This window comes from Ciconia boyciana, chromosome 23 (assembly GCF_034638445.1).
Source record: "Ciconia boyciana chromosome 23, ASM3463844v1, whole genome shotgun sequence".
Lineage (NCBI taxonomy): Eukaryota > Metazoa > Chordata > Aves > Ciconiiformes > Ciconiidae > Ciconia > Ciconia boyciana.
Window position 1 is genome coordinate 5,092,595 of NC_132956.1, and position 15,979 is coordinate 5,108,573.

At 59.3% G+C, this 15,979-nt stretch overlaps 1 protein-coding gene across 1 annotated transcript; it reads left to right on the forward strand.

Moving 5' to 3' along the window:
• The first annotated feature begins 92 nt into the window (after positions 1-92).
• DEF6 (DEF6 guanine nucleotide exchange factor) lies at positions 93-13,514 on the forward strand. The gene is made up of 11 exons (XM_072844934.1): positions 93-294; positions 5,502-5,642; positions 7,338-7,523; positions 9,396-9,623; positions 9,704-9,850; positions 10,039-10,147; positions 10,230-10,528; positions 11,063-11,229; positions 11,435-11,633; positions 12,041-12,131; positions 12,372-13,514. Exons 1-11 carry the CDS (start codon positions 199-201, stop codon positions 12,581-12,583), a joined length of 1,875 nt encoding a protein of 624 aa, XP_072701035.1. The 5' UTR covers positions 93-198; the 3' UTR covers positions 12,584-13,514.
• Positions 13,515-15,979: the final 2,465 nt, after the last annotated feature.

The following is a 15,979-nucleotide window of genomic DNA, read 5'->3' on the forward strand; positions in this document are numbered from 1 at the left end:
GCAGCCCAGGGGACCGTGGGGCCAGGATGTGGCCCCTGGGGGCAAGAGGTGGCCCGTGGGCTTCTCCGGGGCGCGCCCAAGCAGATGGCGCTCCTGCTTCGCGCGTCCCCCGCCGCCCAAGGCTGTCGAGGCAGGCGGTTTCCTGGAACCGGATCCTCGGCCTCGACAGAGCCGCCTCTGCCATCGCCGCCTGTAGCCATGGACCTGCGAGCGGAGCTGCTGAAGTCCATCTGGTACGCCTTCACCGCCCTGGATGTGGAGAAGAGCGGCAAGGTCTCCAAATCCCAGCTCAAAGTGAGTCCTCGGGGGGGCTCGGACGGCCCCGGCGCGGGGCTGGCAGGTGGGCTGCGAGGGGCCGAGCGGCTCCAGGGATGCTCTGCGTCCCCCCTGGGTCTCCACGGAGGAATTGTTAAATATTAAGATTAATAAGACCTTGCTGTCGCCGCCACGCTGGTTTTGGTGAGGTTTTCTGGCTCTGCCTTGTCTCCCTTTAAAAAACAAGGTGGGGGGAGTTAATGCTCAAATGTATTTTCTAGGTGAAAATGAGGAGATATCTAATTTTTAGTTGTTTTCAGTTTCTTATGCTTTTTATGCCCAACTAACAGCCCAAACTCGGTTTATATTTTCTTGTTTGCCAGAGCACCCACATTTCTGCTTCCTGTTCAGCCAGCGGGTCGGGAGGTAGCGGCAGACCGTTTTTAAAGTAAAACTCCTCAGTGGTCTGGCCAGAAATAACACAGTGCTTTTAAAAAATCTCTGATTTCCCCTCTCTCCCACCCCTTTAGCAGCTTTGCAGAGGGCTCCTGCATTCAGCCCTTCGTCAAAACCGTTGTGGCTTTAAAAACCTTTTTGTCTGCCTCTGGGACGGGGTCTGGTCGAATCCGACAGGTTGCACCTTGGCTTTGATGATAATTATTGATTTTTTTTTTTTTTCCCCTTTGCAAATGATGGGACTCCTTTTTTGTCACCGTGTAAATGCCCCGTTGTGGTTCTTAGGCTGGTGCCGGGGTTGGAAATGCCGGTTGGAGCAGGGGGCTGCGATGCAGAGGAAAGACCTGAGCTAGAAACATGCAAAACACGGGGAGATGTTGCGTCAGGACTTGGCAGCTGCTGCCAGCCTGTGAGCTGAGTTGTGAAACGCTGCAAATTAACCTCTTTTCCTCTATTCCCTCTACTTTATAGGGCTTCCCCTGGGACGGACTGCAGGGAAAGTGCTAGGCTTGGCAGGGGGGACGTGTTTTGCCCCAAAATTAAGGGTTTTGTTTGCAGGGGTCTGGAGGAGAAGCAGCGGGAGCCATGCTCCTCATGCTCCACCGCTGCCTTTGCAGCCGAGAGCCTTCGGCTGCTCCCCAGAAACTCGTTGCACATGTGCCCTGCGAGCCAGGCTCGCCTACTTAAAACTGTAGAAATATCTGAAGGAATTAAGGAAAATCCCAAAGTAGGCCAGAGCCTAATTCCCCTTGCTAATCCCCGAGAAGGGCTGCTGTGCTCCCCTCAGAGCATCCCCTGCACCCGGGCTTTGGGTCCTGAGCCCAGCCCAGGCGTGCTGCCGGTCCCGAAAACGCTGGCGTGAACACGTGCAGTGCTCATCTTGCAAGATCTTTATCGCCAGCGACGATGCTGAGGCCACAGAGACCCTAATTTTAACGGCAATTTCCTAGAGAGTTAGTGCAGGGGGGCTGGGGGAGCTGCAAACCCTCGTGCAGGGGCTGCGGGGATGCTGGGGCCGGCGTCTCCGCGGTGGCTTTGCCCAGGGTGACATTTCAGAAGGGAAGGGAGATTCGCCCCTCGTTATTTTTCCACCCGCCTTCAGCACCGAGACAGGATGGCGGCAGGTCGGGCTGCGCCGTGGCACGACAGAGCTCAACTTTGGATAACTTTCCACCGGCCTCGAGGCGGAGGAGAGCTCGTTTCCATTGCCCATTGCTGCCAAACGCTGGCTCAGGTTTGCCGCAGCCTATGCAAGCCAATAGCGGCGTTTCTGCTCGTAGGTTCAGTGCAGAAGAAATCCAGGTTCTCGCAGGTTTGAGCAATAACGTGTTAAAGCCGTGGTGGCCGTGCCCTCTCCAAACTCCTCCCGGGCTGTGCGAGCCGGGCCACGTTCTGCTCCCTCACCCAGGCGTGTTGCTGCAAGAAGGGTCTTGAACAAGGGTGGGAGAAATGCTGGTGTTCACGGCATTTGCACCTACAGAAACAAAACCAGCCCCAGGAGCTGGGGTGGGATTTTGCTGGCAGATGAGCAGCTCGCCAGTGGGAGCTGGGTGCTTAACTGCTCCGACCTCTCTCCAGCCAATTGCATAAGTAAATTTAGTAGCGTTTCAAAGCGTGATGGCGAAGCTGTGGGAAGCCGTTGGGTTCAGCAGTTGAGTTCTTTCTCTCAGGACACTCCTATGCAGCAAGCGCGTGCATACGTATATGTGAGTGTAGGTGTGTATCTGCACAGGAAGGAAAGACAGTCTTGTGGTTGAGTGCTACGCGTCGAGAGATGTCGGGTAGTTCTGTTCCCAGCGCGGGCACACGCCAGCCCTGCTCTTGGATGAGCTTTTACCCTCTCCGTGCCATCGCATCCTCCCTGGGCGAGCTGGGGGAGCCGCTCCCCGTCTCGGTGGATGCTGGCAGGGATGCGGGATGCGGCTCCCGCAGGCAGGGCAGAGCTGAGCCCTTTGGGGTGGCCGTGCCCGGCTGGGGCAGGCGGGTGGGAGCCACCGAGCACTGTCCTGGTGCTTTCTGGCACCTCTGCTCCACTCCTGTCCCTGTTGCAGAGGGAGAGGAGCGGTTTGCTGAGCGGAGCTCGGTCTCCCTGAGGCTGCCCGCTACAGCAAAGCCCTTGGGGAGTGGAGAGGAGGAGGCAGGGGGACAGGCGAGTGGTTTAAACGCGTGTCGGGGGGCAGAGGGATCCCCCACCCACTGCCTGGGGTTGCAGGCTCAGGGTGCAAATGGCAGGGGAGGTGCCTCTTGCTCGCTTTTGGAGAAAGAGCCCATAACCCGTGCGGGTCGCTGGGTATAACTGGTGCCTTGGGGGGCTGGGTTAGCACAGCACAGCCCGTTTTGGACCCCCGCGGGGGCAGGAGGAAGGCGCCTGGCTTGGACTGAAAGCTCCTCTGCTTGTTGCCTGCACAAAAGGCTCTTGGCAGTAGCCAGTGGGTCCCACTTTGGCCAGTAAGAGGTCTGAAGCAGCTGTGCGAGCAATGGGGAAAGCCTTCCCCGACGCTGGGAGCTGATGGTCCCGGGGCTGGGCTTGAGCCAAGGGGCCCCGGCTGATGGGGCAGCGAGGCAGCAGTCCCCACTCGCAACCTCCTCGCTGCGGAAAATGGGCAGCTAAAGGAACCCTCACCTCTGGCAAAGACCCCTGGCACTGGGGTCCCCTGGGAGAGGACTCCCTGCACCCCCAGCTCCGGGGAGGCTTTGATTTTCTCAGCAGGGTCGGTCTGTTTGGACATGGGGAAACCGAGGCAGCAGCAATGCTCCCTGCATGGTGCAGGAGCCCCGATCCCCCTGCTCCAGCCCTCCGGGGCCAGAGGGGTTTGCGTTTCGTCCAGGCTCCAGCCTGAAAGGTCACCCCCAGCCCTGGCATCGCCCCCGGCATCTCCCACGGGGGAGAAGAAGAGGGGCTGCCATTCTCCAGCCATGTTAAATATTCCACCCCCGGCTCTGGCTGGCGTCGGCAGCAGCCGCGGGCGGCTGCGGAGGGGTGGGAGCAGGAGGTGATGGGGGGCAGGAGAGCAGGGGAGAGGGTGGAGAACAGCATCGAGGCTGGTGCTCGGAGGGATCTGGGATGCTCGAGGGCGTTGGGCAGACCTCTGCCCCCCGCCCCGGCCATCCCCTGCACCCCGCAGGGGAAAGGTTGTGTCACCAAACCGCTCTCAGAGCACCCCTTCCCTTCTCCCCCCCGTTATTTTCCCCTCCTAGCCCGTGTTTCAGAGCCCGGGGGAGGGTTTCCCCCTCTCCTCTCTCCGTGGGGTTGGGGCAGCCCCGGCCCCGGGCACCCCACCACGCTTTCCTCCCCACCCTGCCCCACTTCCCTTTTGTAGGTGACCGCTCCGGCGAGCGGAGGGGCTGTGGTTTGCAGCGTGCCGGGGCGGATGGAGGGGTTGAGGTGCCGGCCACGGCCGGGGGCACATGCAAGACCTCCAAGGACTTTTTGGGGTGCTGCGAGAGGAGGTGTGAGGGATGGGGACGAGGCCCCACATTGGAAAGGGGGGACGGGATGCGATTCCCAAACTTTCGATCCATCCTGATGGATTCGTTAGCCATCCCGGCGGATGCCCAGGGTGTTTGCATCCCTCTCCACCCCTGTGGGGACCCCGGGGCTGCACCGAACCCAGAAAGGCGCAGCCGTAGCAGCAGCGCTCAGGGCTACAGCCCGCTCGCGTTTGAGTGCTGGGTGGAGTCCTGCTGATAACATCGGTCCAGAGGGTGAAAAAGAGAAAGAAAATCTGGTTGAGCAAGAACCATCTCCAGCTGCAGCAGCCGGCGTGGCCTCCGGCAGCTCCTCTCCTGCTGGAAGGAAATTTCCAGCCCTGCACGGAGAGGAGCAGGGATGCTGCACACCATCTCCTCCAGCCCTTGAAACCTTGGCAAGCTGTCTCTGCAACCGCTGGTGCAAGGGGACGGCATCAGTTTGGGACCCTCGTTTAACCATCTCCTGCTTGCTGGGAGGTAAAGACAAGGAGACAACCGCCTGCCCGGCATCAGGAGCCGGAGATGCTGGTGGTGCTCATGGGCAGCCTTGCTCCGGGCTCTGGCTGCTGGCCCGGCAGCGGCGTGGGCTTTCCAGCACGTGGGAAATTCGAGAGCTTCAAAACATGCTTTGTTTTGGGGGATTTGAAGAAAAATGGGCTGCTTGGTGAGGCTCGCAGACTGCTTCTGGAGATGGTTTGTCTCCAGATCACCCTTGTCTGCTTCCATTCCAGACAGAACCTTTTCTTAGTTTCTCATAAATCTTTTCTTATTTTCACCTTTGCGTCTTTCTGTGCCCATCGGCAGAAAGCAAGCGCTGCCAGGCTGGGCGCCGTCGTTAGTTATGTTTTCAAGAAATCGCTAAGGGCAGCTGCCAAACAGCATGGCTTGGGGTGGCTTATCATCTTCTCTTGATCAAAGCATGTCCTGTTTGCTCTGTAATGTTTGAAACAGCCCTTTTTTTTAAACAAAAAAGTTGCCCAGGTGCCAAGAAAGAAAAGAAACGAATGTGGAAAAATCCTCAGTTTTTGCCTGTTTCTAAATGATTCCCTGAGGTTTATATTTGGGATTATAACCGATACATATAACCCATATATATAACCCATATATATAAAAAACCCATATATATAACCCATATATATATACGGATTATAATATTCCCCTCTCCCTCTACCAAACGCAAACCGTGCCTCGATGCTGTGGCTGCCGGGAGGTGATGCCGGGCAGGGCCCGGTCCCCGGGTGGGCGGGTGGCACGGTGGGGATGGGCTGGGGCAGGGTTGGAGCTTGTTCACCTTCTCCCCGTCCCTCGCACTCGGCCAGGTGCTGTCTCACAACCTGTACACGGTGCTGTGCATCCCCCACGATCCCGTGGCGCTGGAAGAGCATTTCCGCGATGACGACGACGGGCCGGTGTCCAGCCAGGGCTACATGCCGTACCTCAACAAGTACATCCTGGATAAGGTGAGCCCCTTGGCCGTCGTGTCCCCCCCGCCCCGACCTGCTCCATCTCCGGTGGGGACACCACAGTGCCTGGTCTGCTCCCGCATCCCATGGGAGCCCCACGGCTCTGCTCCCATGGAGATCCCACGCCTTGATGGGTGGAAAAAGGATACAGAGAGTTGGGGAGCACTCAGGTGAATGCCAAAACGGGTGAGAAATGTTTAATGCTCAACCTCTCCGTGGCAAGGATGAAGTCAGCCCTTTCCATCAAGGCTCTGGATGGAGGTGCATCTCTGCCCACATTTCCTAAAGGGCTCAGAGAGAGAAATCAGCCCCTTTTTCCTCTCCACCCCCGTTCAAATTTGAGGTGTGACCTCATTTGGCAAAGAGGAGGAGAGGGAGGAGGATGAGGTGCCGGGGCAGGAGCAGAGGTTGGGGTGGGCAGGGGCTTTCTCCCTTTTTTCCGCGTGGCTCAAAGGCACCTTTGTTTGGCACAGCGAGACTTTTGCGGCTGGGTGCTCATTTCCTCCAGGCATGCGAGGAGAGGAAAAATGACTGACAACTTTCTTCCACTGTGTGCTCGGAAGAAGGGGGAGCCCGGAGCTGGGTGCAGTAACCCTTCCCTCCCCTGCCACTTCCCCAGGGCTGAGCCGTGCCTCTCCGCAGTGCTCCGTGCCAGTCCCCGTGCCAGTCTTTGCCTTGCCCTGAGCTGGTCAGGAGCTGCCCAGCCCGGTCCAGATCTCAGCTGCAGGGGTCTGGTCTGCAGCGAGCGAGGGCAGAGCCTTCCCCAGCTCCCTCTACCCAGGGCAGGCAGCTGCCCAAGGTCAGCCCAGCCCCATCTCCCCGTCACAGAGCAGCCAAAATCCTTCCAGCTTCCCATGTGGTTCTTTGGAAGGTGACCCTCTTCTGGTTTCACTATGGCTAATAAAATCCCAGAGGTGGCCTGAGAAGGGGAAGTGGGTTTTCCTAGTAAGAGGGGCTTTCAGCTTTCCGCCACCCAAAGATTTTTCTCCGGCTCTGCCGCTGCAGGCTGTGGTTTGCCCTCGTGCCGGCGGTGCGCAGCTCACCCAGCTGGAGTGGAGCAGCCACATGCAGCCAGGCTCGTTTGGTCCCCGTCACAGTTCCCTGGTGCCGCACCAAAATTGCTGCAGGAAGCAGCTCGTGATGCTGGGCAAGCGGTCGCAGAAGCTCATGGACAGGCAGCGGGGCCGAGGTTGATGGAGGCATCATTCCTGCCTCCGCTGCTGCCTGCCTGTGGCCCATCACTTCCCTTCGCTGAGCCTCAGTTCCTCTTTATGGTCAAATGGGATAACAAGAGCAACCCAAGGCCATGGAGGTGTTGGGGAGGTGGGCTTTGCCACGGGGTTCCTGGTGGTGCTCCAAAGCCCAGCAGGACATGGCTGAGCCACCGTGGCCGTGCCGTGGTGCCCGGGGGCTGCAGTGGTCCCGTAGCATCTTATCTACCGGCCGGGATGCCTCGCTTGCACGCATAAGGGGACCTGTGCTGGGGACGTGTACTCTGGCATCGTGGGTCAGTGCCCACTTACACTCTAGTTGTGGGTCCCGCGTATCAATAACCCTGTGCTTCTCACCATCAGGGACAGATTTGAGGTGTGAGGGTTTCTGCCCACCCTCCCTCCAGCACTTCCCCCACCCCCCGAAACTCCCTCCGTAGCCCTGCAGCACCACGCTCACCCGCCTGGCTCCTGCCCACAGGTGGAGGAAGGTGCTTTTGTCAAAGAAAACTTTGACGAGCTCTGCTGGACCCTGACCGCAAAGAAGAATTACAAGCCCGACCGGAATGGGAATGGCGTCGTATCCCACCAAGATGCCTTCAAGCTCTGGTGTCTCTTCAACTTTCTATCTGAAGACAAATACCCTCTCGTCATGGTGCCAGACGAGGTAGGACCTCCCATCCCCATCCTCCCAGGGCTCTGCGTGCTGGCAGAGCCCCGTTTGGGGATGACACATCCCGCTATCGCTTCCTGGCATGTCCCACCACATCCTGAAAGATGTGATGCTCCAGGGTGTGAGAGGGAACAGGCCAGGAGTGGGAGGAGGGGGCTGTCTGCCCTGGGCACCCCCCGCTATGCCCATGGCCACCCCCAGGGAGAGGGGGGTGACCTGGGAGCAGCTGGGAGGACAACTCTGAAATGCTGAAGCCTCTCAAGTATAGAGGTCTTGGAGGATGAGGTGTGGGCTGGTCCATAGTGCTCTTCTGTGGCCCAAGCCTACAGCAACAAGCTCTTTTGTCTGCTGTGAAATGAATGTGCCAGTTCTCAGAGCCCTGACCAAGGAGCATCTGCAGCTCAGCCCCTGCTGGGGCTGGTCCCTTGCCTAAAGCCCTTCCATCTCACCCTGGGGTTGAGCTGGGCATGGTGTTGGAGGACTCCTCCTGATTTTCATGGGGGAGAAAGAGAAGATGACAAGAAACCCTTAAAGTCTGGTGAAATGGGAGGTTGCTCCCCATGAAATCGCTGTCAGGCTGGACGGGGCTGTGTCCCTCATGCTGCTCTCAGCCCGTGCCACCACGAAGGCAGTGGCAGAGCGGACCCGGTTGTCCCTCTCCTTGCCCACTGCCACCAGACGCTCACCCCCTGCTCAGCAGCTGGAGAGTTAAGAGCGAGGTTGCCCCGGCTGCCCTGCAAAGCTGCTGGCAGTAATCTCCAAATCTCCAAATTCCACCTGGCATTTGGAGGGGGAGGTTCTCCCTTCTCCGGGGGTCAGATCAACCCCAAAGAGAAGGTGGGCAGATCTGGGGAGGAGGGACAAGCTCAGAAGCCAAGAGCGGTCTCGCCAGGAGGAGCTCAGCTGGGCAAGCAGCTGCCGTCTGCTTCTACACCATCAACCTCCTGAGATCAGCAGAAAAGCCAAAAAAAAAAAAAAAAAGGGCAAAAAAAGACAAGAAGTGCAGTGCTGCGCAGACGTAGGAGGGCGACCGCACTTCCTGCTCCCCGGGAGAGGTGTTTCCTGTTCCCCAGACCATGACAAACTGAATCATCTTTGTGCTTACAGGGCTGAGCTTGGGGAAAAAAAAAAAAAAAGAAAAAGAAAAAAAAGAAACTACATTAAATTCTTGGCCTACTCCTAGGTAGATGATGTAAAAAAATCCAGCTGGGTGCAGGGGCTCTGCTGTGTTTCACCTTTCTGCGTGGCTCTCTGCAGTCACCCACCCTCCGTGGTCCCTAGATCGTGGGTAGAGGAGAGCTGGCAGCAAAACTTGAGCTGAAATAAGTCTTCCCGACATCACGTCATTTTCAAGAATTTTAGCTCTTCTTAAAGCAATTTATTTACAGTTTCAAAACGATGCTCATCTCCCCCGTAGGGATCTCTTCCCCTGCTCCTCCCCAGTGTTTTTACAACATCAGCTGGAAACCAGAGCGGTGCTGAGGTCAGGACCGTGGTCTGAGATACCTGCCTTGCAGGCTGGGTGTGAGGGACAGCAGCGTTGGTCTCTTCTCCCTCAGGCCCTTGACTCCTGCAGAGTTTTCTCACTCTGCAGACAAACAAGCCAAAAACATCTCAGCCTCGTGGCTAAAAGGAAAAACCGCCCAGTAGTGGTCAAGCTCTTACCCAGCCTCAGCCTCCTGAGCCTGCCTGCTGCCTGGAACACCTTGACCATGGCCATCAACCATTGCAAGGGCTGATACCTCTGGGATAACGGTCCTGCATCTCCAGGCTGGAAAGAGATGTGGACTTGGGCTCTCCAAAATGGGTCGGTGGGGTGGGGACAGCTCTCGCTTCTCGCCATCACTGAGCTCCCCGTCCCCGCAGGTGGAGTACCTGCTGAAGAAGATCTGCACAGCCATGAACGTGGAGCTGAACTCCTGCGAGCTGGATGACTACCTCTCCCAGGAGCCGCAGGGGCAGGGGGGGCTGACGGTCTGGCAGTTCCTGGACATGGTGAACTCGGGGCGGTTCCTGCGAGGCATCGAGCAGGAGGCTGTCAGCATGGCCGTGGAGGAGGTATACCAGGAGGTCATCGAGGATGTGCTCAAACAGGCAAGGAGCCCACATGTCCTGGGGCACAAACCCTGTCCTGCCCCCACCCCGTTTTTGATCCCCGTGTCTCTCGGGCGCAGGGCTACCTCTGGAAGAAGGGCCAGCTGAGGAGGAACTGGTCAGAGCGGTGGTTCACGCTGAAGCCTAGTGTCCTGTCCTACTACATGAGCGAGGAACGGAAGGAGAAGAAGGGGAGCATCGCGTTGGACAAGCACTGCTGCGTGGAGGTACGGCCTGGGCCATGCTCAGCTCGGGGGCAGGAGACCCAGGAGATCCCCTTCGGACCCCAGGAAGGGGAACCCAAGAATACACAGTTTCACATCCATGAGCATGGGAGACCCAGTCCTGTGGCTGAAGAAAGTGGGGATAAGGTGGGGTATGGGGGGTAACACCACCCTGTGCCCTCTCCCTGCAGGTGCTGCCCGACCGGGATGGGAAGAGGTGCATGTTCTGCGTGAAGACCTCCTCCCGCACCTACGAGATGAGTGCCTCCGACACCCGGCAGCGCCAGGAGTGGACGCTAGGTCCGTGCCCACCCTGCGCCCCCTCCCCAGCTTCCCTGTGCCCCCCACCATGTCCCCAGTGACCATCCCCTTCCCTCCCCAGCCATCCAGACGGCCATCCGGCTGCAGGCTGAGGGCAAGAAGTCCCTGCACAAAGACCTGAAGCAGAAGCGACGGGAGCAGCGGGAGCAACGGGAGCAGCGCAAGGCAGCCAAGGAGGAGGAGACGCAGCGGCTCAAGCAGCTCCAGGAGGAGAAGGAGCGGAAGCTGCAGGAGCTGGAGCTGCTCAAGGAGGCCCAGCGGCAGGCAGAGATACTCCTGCAAGAGGAGGAGCAGCGGCGGAGGCAGCAGCACGAGGAGATGCAGAGGACTCTGGAGATCCAGCTGCAGGAGGCTGAGCAGGTGGGTGCATCCTCGTGGTGCGTCCTGCCGCAGGGCTGCATCACTCATGGGGTGGGTGCTTCCTTCCCCGTCCCTTGCCCGTGGCAGCCCAGGGGGGTTGGAGGAGCTTGTAGGAGCACGTCTTGCTCTCACAACTATGCTGCTGCTACCTACCACCTCGGGGCTCCCCGGGGCCGTACGTGACCCGGGGACGAGGGATGGAGGGGTCAGCACCGCCGTGCGCGAGATACCCGAGGAGCAGGATATGAGGACAACCTGCCCCAGGGTGTATGAAGCTGGGGGGCAGGTGAGAGGTGCATGCTAGTGCCGGGCTGCCCAGGGAGCCCATTTCTGACCTTGCAGCCAGCGCTGGCTCCGAACAACGTGGTGTGTCTCCCTGAGCAGGGAAACAGCCTTGCTTTGGCGCTCTCCCTCTCCCTGGTGTAGGAGACGTTTGGTGCCATGCACCCAGGGGTGCAGGGGCCAGGGGGCCCTGGGGACCGCGGCGGTGGCTCTGCCAGCCGCCCGTGCTGATGGCTGCTCTCCCTGCCGTAGGCTCGTGCCTCCATGCAGGCAGAGATGGTCCTGAAGGAGGCAGAGGCAGAGCGTCAGCGCAAGCGCATCCTGGAGCTGGAGGACATGCAGGAGCGGCTCCAGGAGGCCCTGCAGCAGGAGGTGAAAGCACGGCAGGACGAGGAGTCCGTGAGATACGCGCAGGCCAGGTAGGACCAGGGCATCCCTGAGCCTCCTCAGCCAGCCCCACTGCCAGGGGAGTGGCTGGGCCTGGGGACATGCTCCCCAGGGGAATGCAGTGCTCCCCGGGATACTGGGGTGTGCTGGTGACTTCCCAGTATGCCGGCAGGGATGGGGGAAGCTGGTGGGTGAAGTGGCAGAGGGACGTCCTCACCTCTTGCTCTTCCTTGACAGGCTACTGGCTGAGGAAGAGGAGAAGCTGAAGCAGCTGATGAAGCTGAAGGAGGAGCAGGAGGAATACATCATCAAAACTCAGCGGGAGAAGCAAGTCCTCAAGCAGGAGATGGAGAACAAGAACAAGTGTCTGGAAGAGGCGCAGAAGCAGCTGGAAGAAGTGAGAGTGAACAGGCAGCGGGTGGACCAAGACGTCATGGTGAGCATCACATCGGTGCCACATCCCTTCACGCCGCGAGCCCCAGGGAACTTCCCAGCCCTCACTGAGTCACCTCCACACTGGGGAAGACCCAGCAGCTTTGGGGACCAAGCTGGCATTGCCTGGGGGGTTTCTGAGCTGTGCCGTGCACAGGCACGGGGTGATTCAGTGGCTGAGATGGGACAAGCGTGTCCTGCCCCGAGGGGACAGCGCTGGTGTCCAGAGCAATGTTGGCAGTGGGAGTGTGTGGAGGGGGGAGGATTGGAGGAGGAGTAGAAGACCTAAGGAGGGTGAGCTGGATCTCCATCCCAGAGGGAACCTCCAATCTGGACTTCCTCGGGGAAGGGAAACTCCTGCCCGGGGGCTGTCAGGTGGCCGGCTCACCCCTCTCCTCTGTCCCCTCCCAGGTGGCCCAGCGGAAGCTGCGACAGGCCAGCACCAACGTCAAGCACTGGAACGTCCAGATGAACCGACTGATGCACCCCATCGGGCCGGGAGGTAGGAGACCAGCCATCACACCCTCCCCTGCCCCTCCTGAGCACAGCCACGCTGGGGCACGAGCCCAGGCTCCCACCCGTCTTCCCCTCTTCGGGGGCATCCGGGGGCTGGAAGGACCCCCATCTTTCAGAGAAGATACCCCAACACCTCTGGCAAGGAGAGACCCCGCACCCCTTTTCTTTAGCTGAAAGGTCAGTTTGGACCCCAGGTAAACAGTCCTCTTTTTCTGTCCGTCCCCAGACAAGCGTACGAACGTGAGTGGAGGAGGCTTCGCTGGCTACCAACCCCTCCTCTCCCGGAGAGATTCCTCCCTCAAACTCAAGCAGAAAGTGGAGGATAAAGGCAGCGACCCCACAAGGGACAACAGCAAGGAAAACGTGAGCAACGGTGGGAACAGCGGCGTGCCGCCGCCTCCGGACGTGGACACCATGGCCACAGAGCCCACCAACTAGCCCGGCAGGATGGTAGAGCCCAGTGGGGAACTGCGGGGCCCAGCATGTCCCTCCGAGCGGACACAGTCAACACGGCCGTCTCTGGATGGAGACAAGTGGGGACCAGCACAGAGCCTATAGGTGACTACGTATAAGGCAGAGATGTTCCCACTTTCTTCGTCGGAGAAGGGCTGCAGACACAACGTGCCAGGAGGCTCAGACAGCCCAATGTTGGGGAGAAGGCAGCAGGGCCATCTCCTCTGGGCTGCCCAGGTGTGGGACCTGGACTCAACTCCCCAGACTCTGGTTTCCACCCTGCCTAAAAAAAAAAAAAAAAGCCACTGGTGGGTCTGGAGCACGTGGCCCAGGGCTGCAGTTCCCCCTTGGTTTCTACCAGCAACCCTTCTGCATCACCCGCTGCGCCCCTGGGTGCGTGGCCCTGCAACGGCAGCTGCCAGGGAAAGCCTTGGCAGAGGGAGCAGTGCCTTCTCACCGCCCCCACAGAAGGGCCGGGGTGTCCTTAACTAACACGTGCATTCCCTGAAGGTGGTTGTCAGTCAGTGGAGTCACGTAGATGTTAGCAGAAACCAACAAGCAATAAAGCTTTTGGAGCCGCTGGCCCGCAGACACTCTTCCCCGCACATCTGTGGCCCTGCAGGCACCAGACCTCCCTCCTCGGCGGTGCAGGGTTTTGATTCCCACTGTAGAAAAGAGCCCATTAAAAGAAATCAGACAGCACCCGTGGAAAGAGGCTCCGCCAGTGGATTTTGGGTTGGTCTGTGGAAGACCAAGAGGGGCACAGATGCTGGTGAACTGGCCATAGACGATGAACTCCGCTCTGGGTGGCAGGGCTGGCACAGGGGTGTCTTCTGGGAGGGCCAACACCTCCTTATGATTAATTAAGTGCTTATATGGGAAGGTAACAGTGCTCTGGGCTTTGTTTAGTCTTTGCCCTTGGACTGCAAGACTCCCCGCACCAACACCAGGGTTAGTTTTTCCAAGCACTTCTGTTTAAATACAGTCCCATCCACCTGCGACTTTGGGGTCTTTATCGTACAGGGCACGGAGCCCCCCAGTCACATATGGGTCCCCTCTGGAAACAGGCTCTGATAGCAAGCCCTGCATCAAACCCCGCTTCACAGTTGCTCACGCTGATTAACTGCAGTTCGTTAGGGAGATTACAATCTATTTCCTACTCGTGTGGCTTTCAGCGTTTGCTCACACAGCTCTCCCCCCACCCCCCGAGTTTTTAGTGTTTCTTTTTTACAATTATTTTTCATTGTGTTTGACTGCGAGAGAAGCCGTTTCTGCGGGTGCCAGCGGAGCGGCGCAGCTGCCCCGGGACAAAGTGGCTCTGTGTGTCCGTGAGAGTGACAGGGTGGCCCCGTGCTCCGGTCCCACGCAGCCTCGCCGACGCACGGGGAGGGCACGGGTGGCTGCGGCCCTCGCGGTGATGGCCGTGGTGGCCCTGGCCCTGCAGGGGCTGCAGGTCAAATTCATCACCTCTCCTCCTCCTTCCCGCTGCACTGGGGTGCAGCAGGGTGGTTCTGAGCAGCGGCGTGGCCCCTACAGCCCCATGCGGTCCCCATGCAGGTTTGGGGTCCCTGCCTGGCCCCGTGCCATCCTGGCTGGTCCACTTGGATGCTGGATCCCTCCACTCTGCAGAGGTTTTCTGGTGGAGCGAGACCTTCCCAACATACTGCACCGGAGGCTGCGGCTCTGTCTTTCATCGAGACACATGGGAGCCGTGGTACAAATCACTGTAGCCTCCCGGGGTGACCCTGGCGAAGCCGCTCGTTGCTCCGTGCGATCCGCAGGCAGAGCAAGAACGGGGAGCGTGCCAAACGCCGGTCTGTGCTGGGAAGGAAATGGGCTGAGGTGGAAATGCACTGATGGGAAACGGCATCCTCCCTCGTCAGCTTCGTTAGCTCAATCTCATCCCCGATCAGGTGTCAGGACAGGTACACGCCACGCCTAGGCAGGGAGGAAAAGAGCCACCTCCACCCATCTCCATGGCTCCATGCCACAGCCTTGTCACAAGGGCTCTCATCCTGTGCGCAGACCCCAGGAGACGTGGGGCCGCGTCCCTGCCGGTGACAGTGTCATCGCTTCTCACCAACTCCAGGGCTGCATTAAAGCAGCTCACCAGGGCGTTACTTTTGCTCCCGAGAGCCGAGTTCCCATGCAGCACAAAGCTATACGTTAATTGCCGCAGACAAGGACAGGCGTGGAGGGAAGAGCCGGAACCAGCGTCAGCACCTGCCTTTGATCTGCCGCCAAGTCTGGATGCGCCCGGATCTGCCTCATCCTCCCGGAGCGGCCGACCGAGGGCTGGAGCTTGCCGAAGTCAGCAGTTGATGCGCATCGTCGGCGTGCACCCCGGCACCTCTGACTGAGAATAAACTCCCGCAGCAGGATCTTTCCTGCTGGGAAAGAGCAGCTCTCCACCGCTCCCACCATCCCGCCCCTGCAGCAGCGTGGGTGTGTGCGGGGTCTGCACGCCCATGGGGGTCTCCTGTGGGAAACCTCCTGGAGCTCTCTGTGGGGTAACATCACATGCGTGAGCATTTGCAGGGTCAGAAACAAGCCTTGACGCTCTCTACGTGAATCTTTTGCAGCCCCAAGCCCGCAGCTCTGCCCAGACTCTGCTGTCTTGGTGCGCTGGCCTGGGGTTCCACGTTTTCGGGAAGGACGGGCCAAATCCTAATTGTGGCTCCATCTGCATTAACGAGGGGCATCATCTCAGCTCTGTACCGCTCCTTGAGTAACTGCAGCGGGAACAGGGCCTGTGCTTTTTAAACATAACATCACTTATCAGATTAGCCACTGCTGTGGTTTACCTAGGGTGTGAAGGCATAAAATTAGCTCCATCACAGACCTCAAGTAATGGCATTGACAGCAGAAGCCTTGCAACACCCCCGGCAGGCAGCTGACCAAGCCCTGGGGAGGGGGGTCAGAAAGCAGTGAGGGGCTCAGACCGGGAAGGGGAGGAGAGCCCCAGAGCTCCCGCAGGCACCTCGAGTGGCGTATCGTGATGGTCCCATAGCGTCCAGCGAAACACCGGCCCCGGCAGAGCTGGTGCCAGCAGCTCTTTGGACCTCAAGTCCCAGTTTCATTGCCCGAGACCAATCCCTATTCCCTCCCCGTTCCAGCACAGCGTGGGCTGGAGCATGCTGGTTACAGCCAGGCCTCCTGCCCAGGGCTGCCCGGTGAGGGCTCAGCAGCCCGTGCCTGGCTCCTTTTCTGGTCCTGCCGCAGCGAGTGCCTCCGGACGAGCCACTCTGCCTGGGACACGGAGCTCAGCGCTGCCTCCGGGGCTTTCCTCCCCAAGACACGTCCCCGGTTACAGCCACACACCGGCCTGACCCGGGAGGGTTTAGCGGGGGGTTCCCAGGAAGGCTGCCAGCCCCTCTGCCC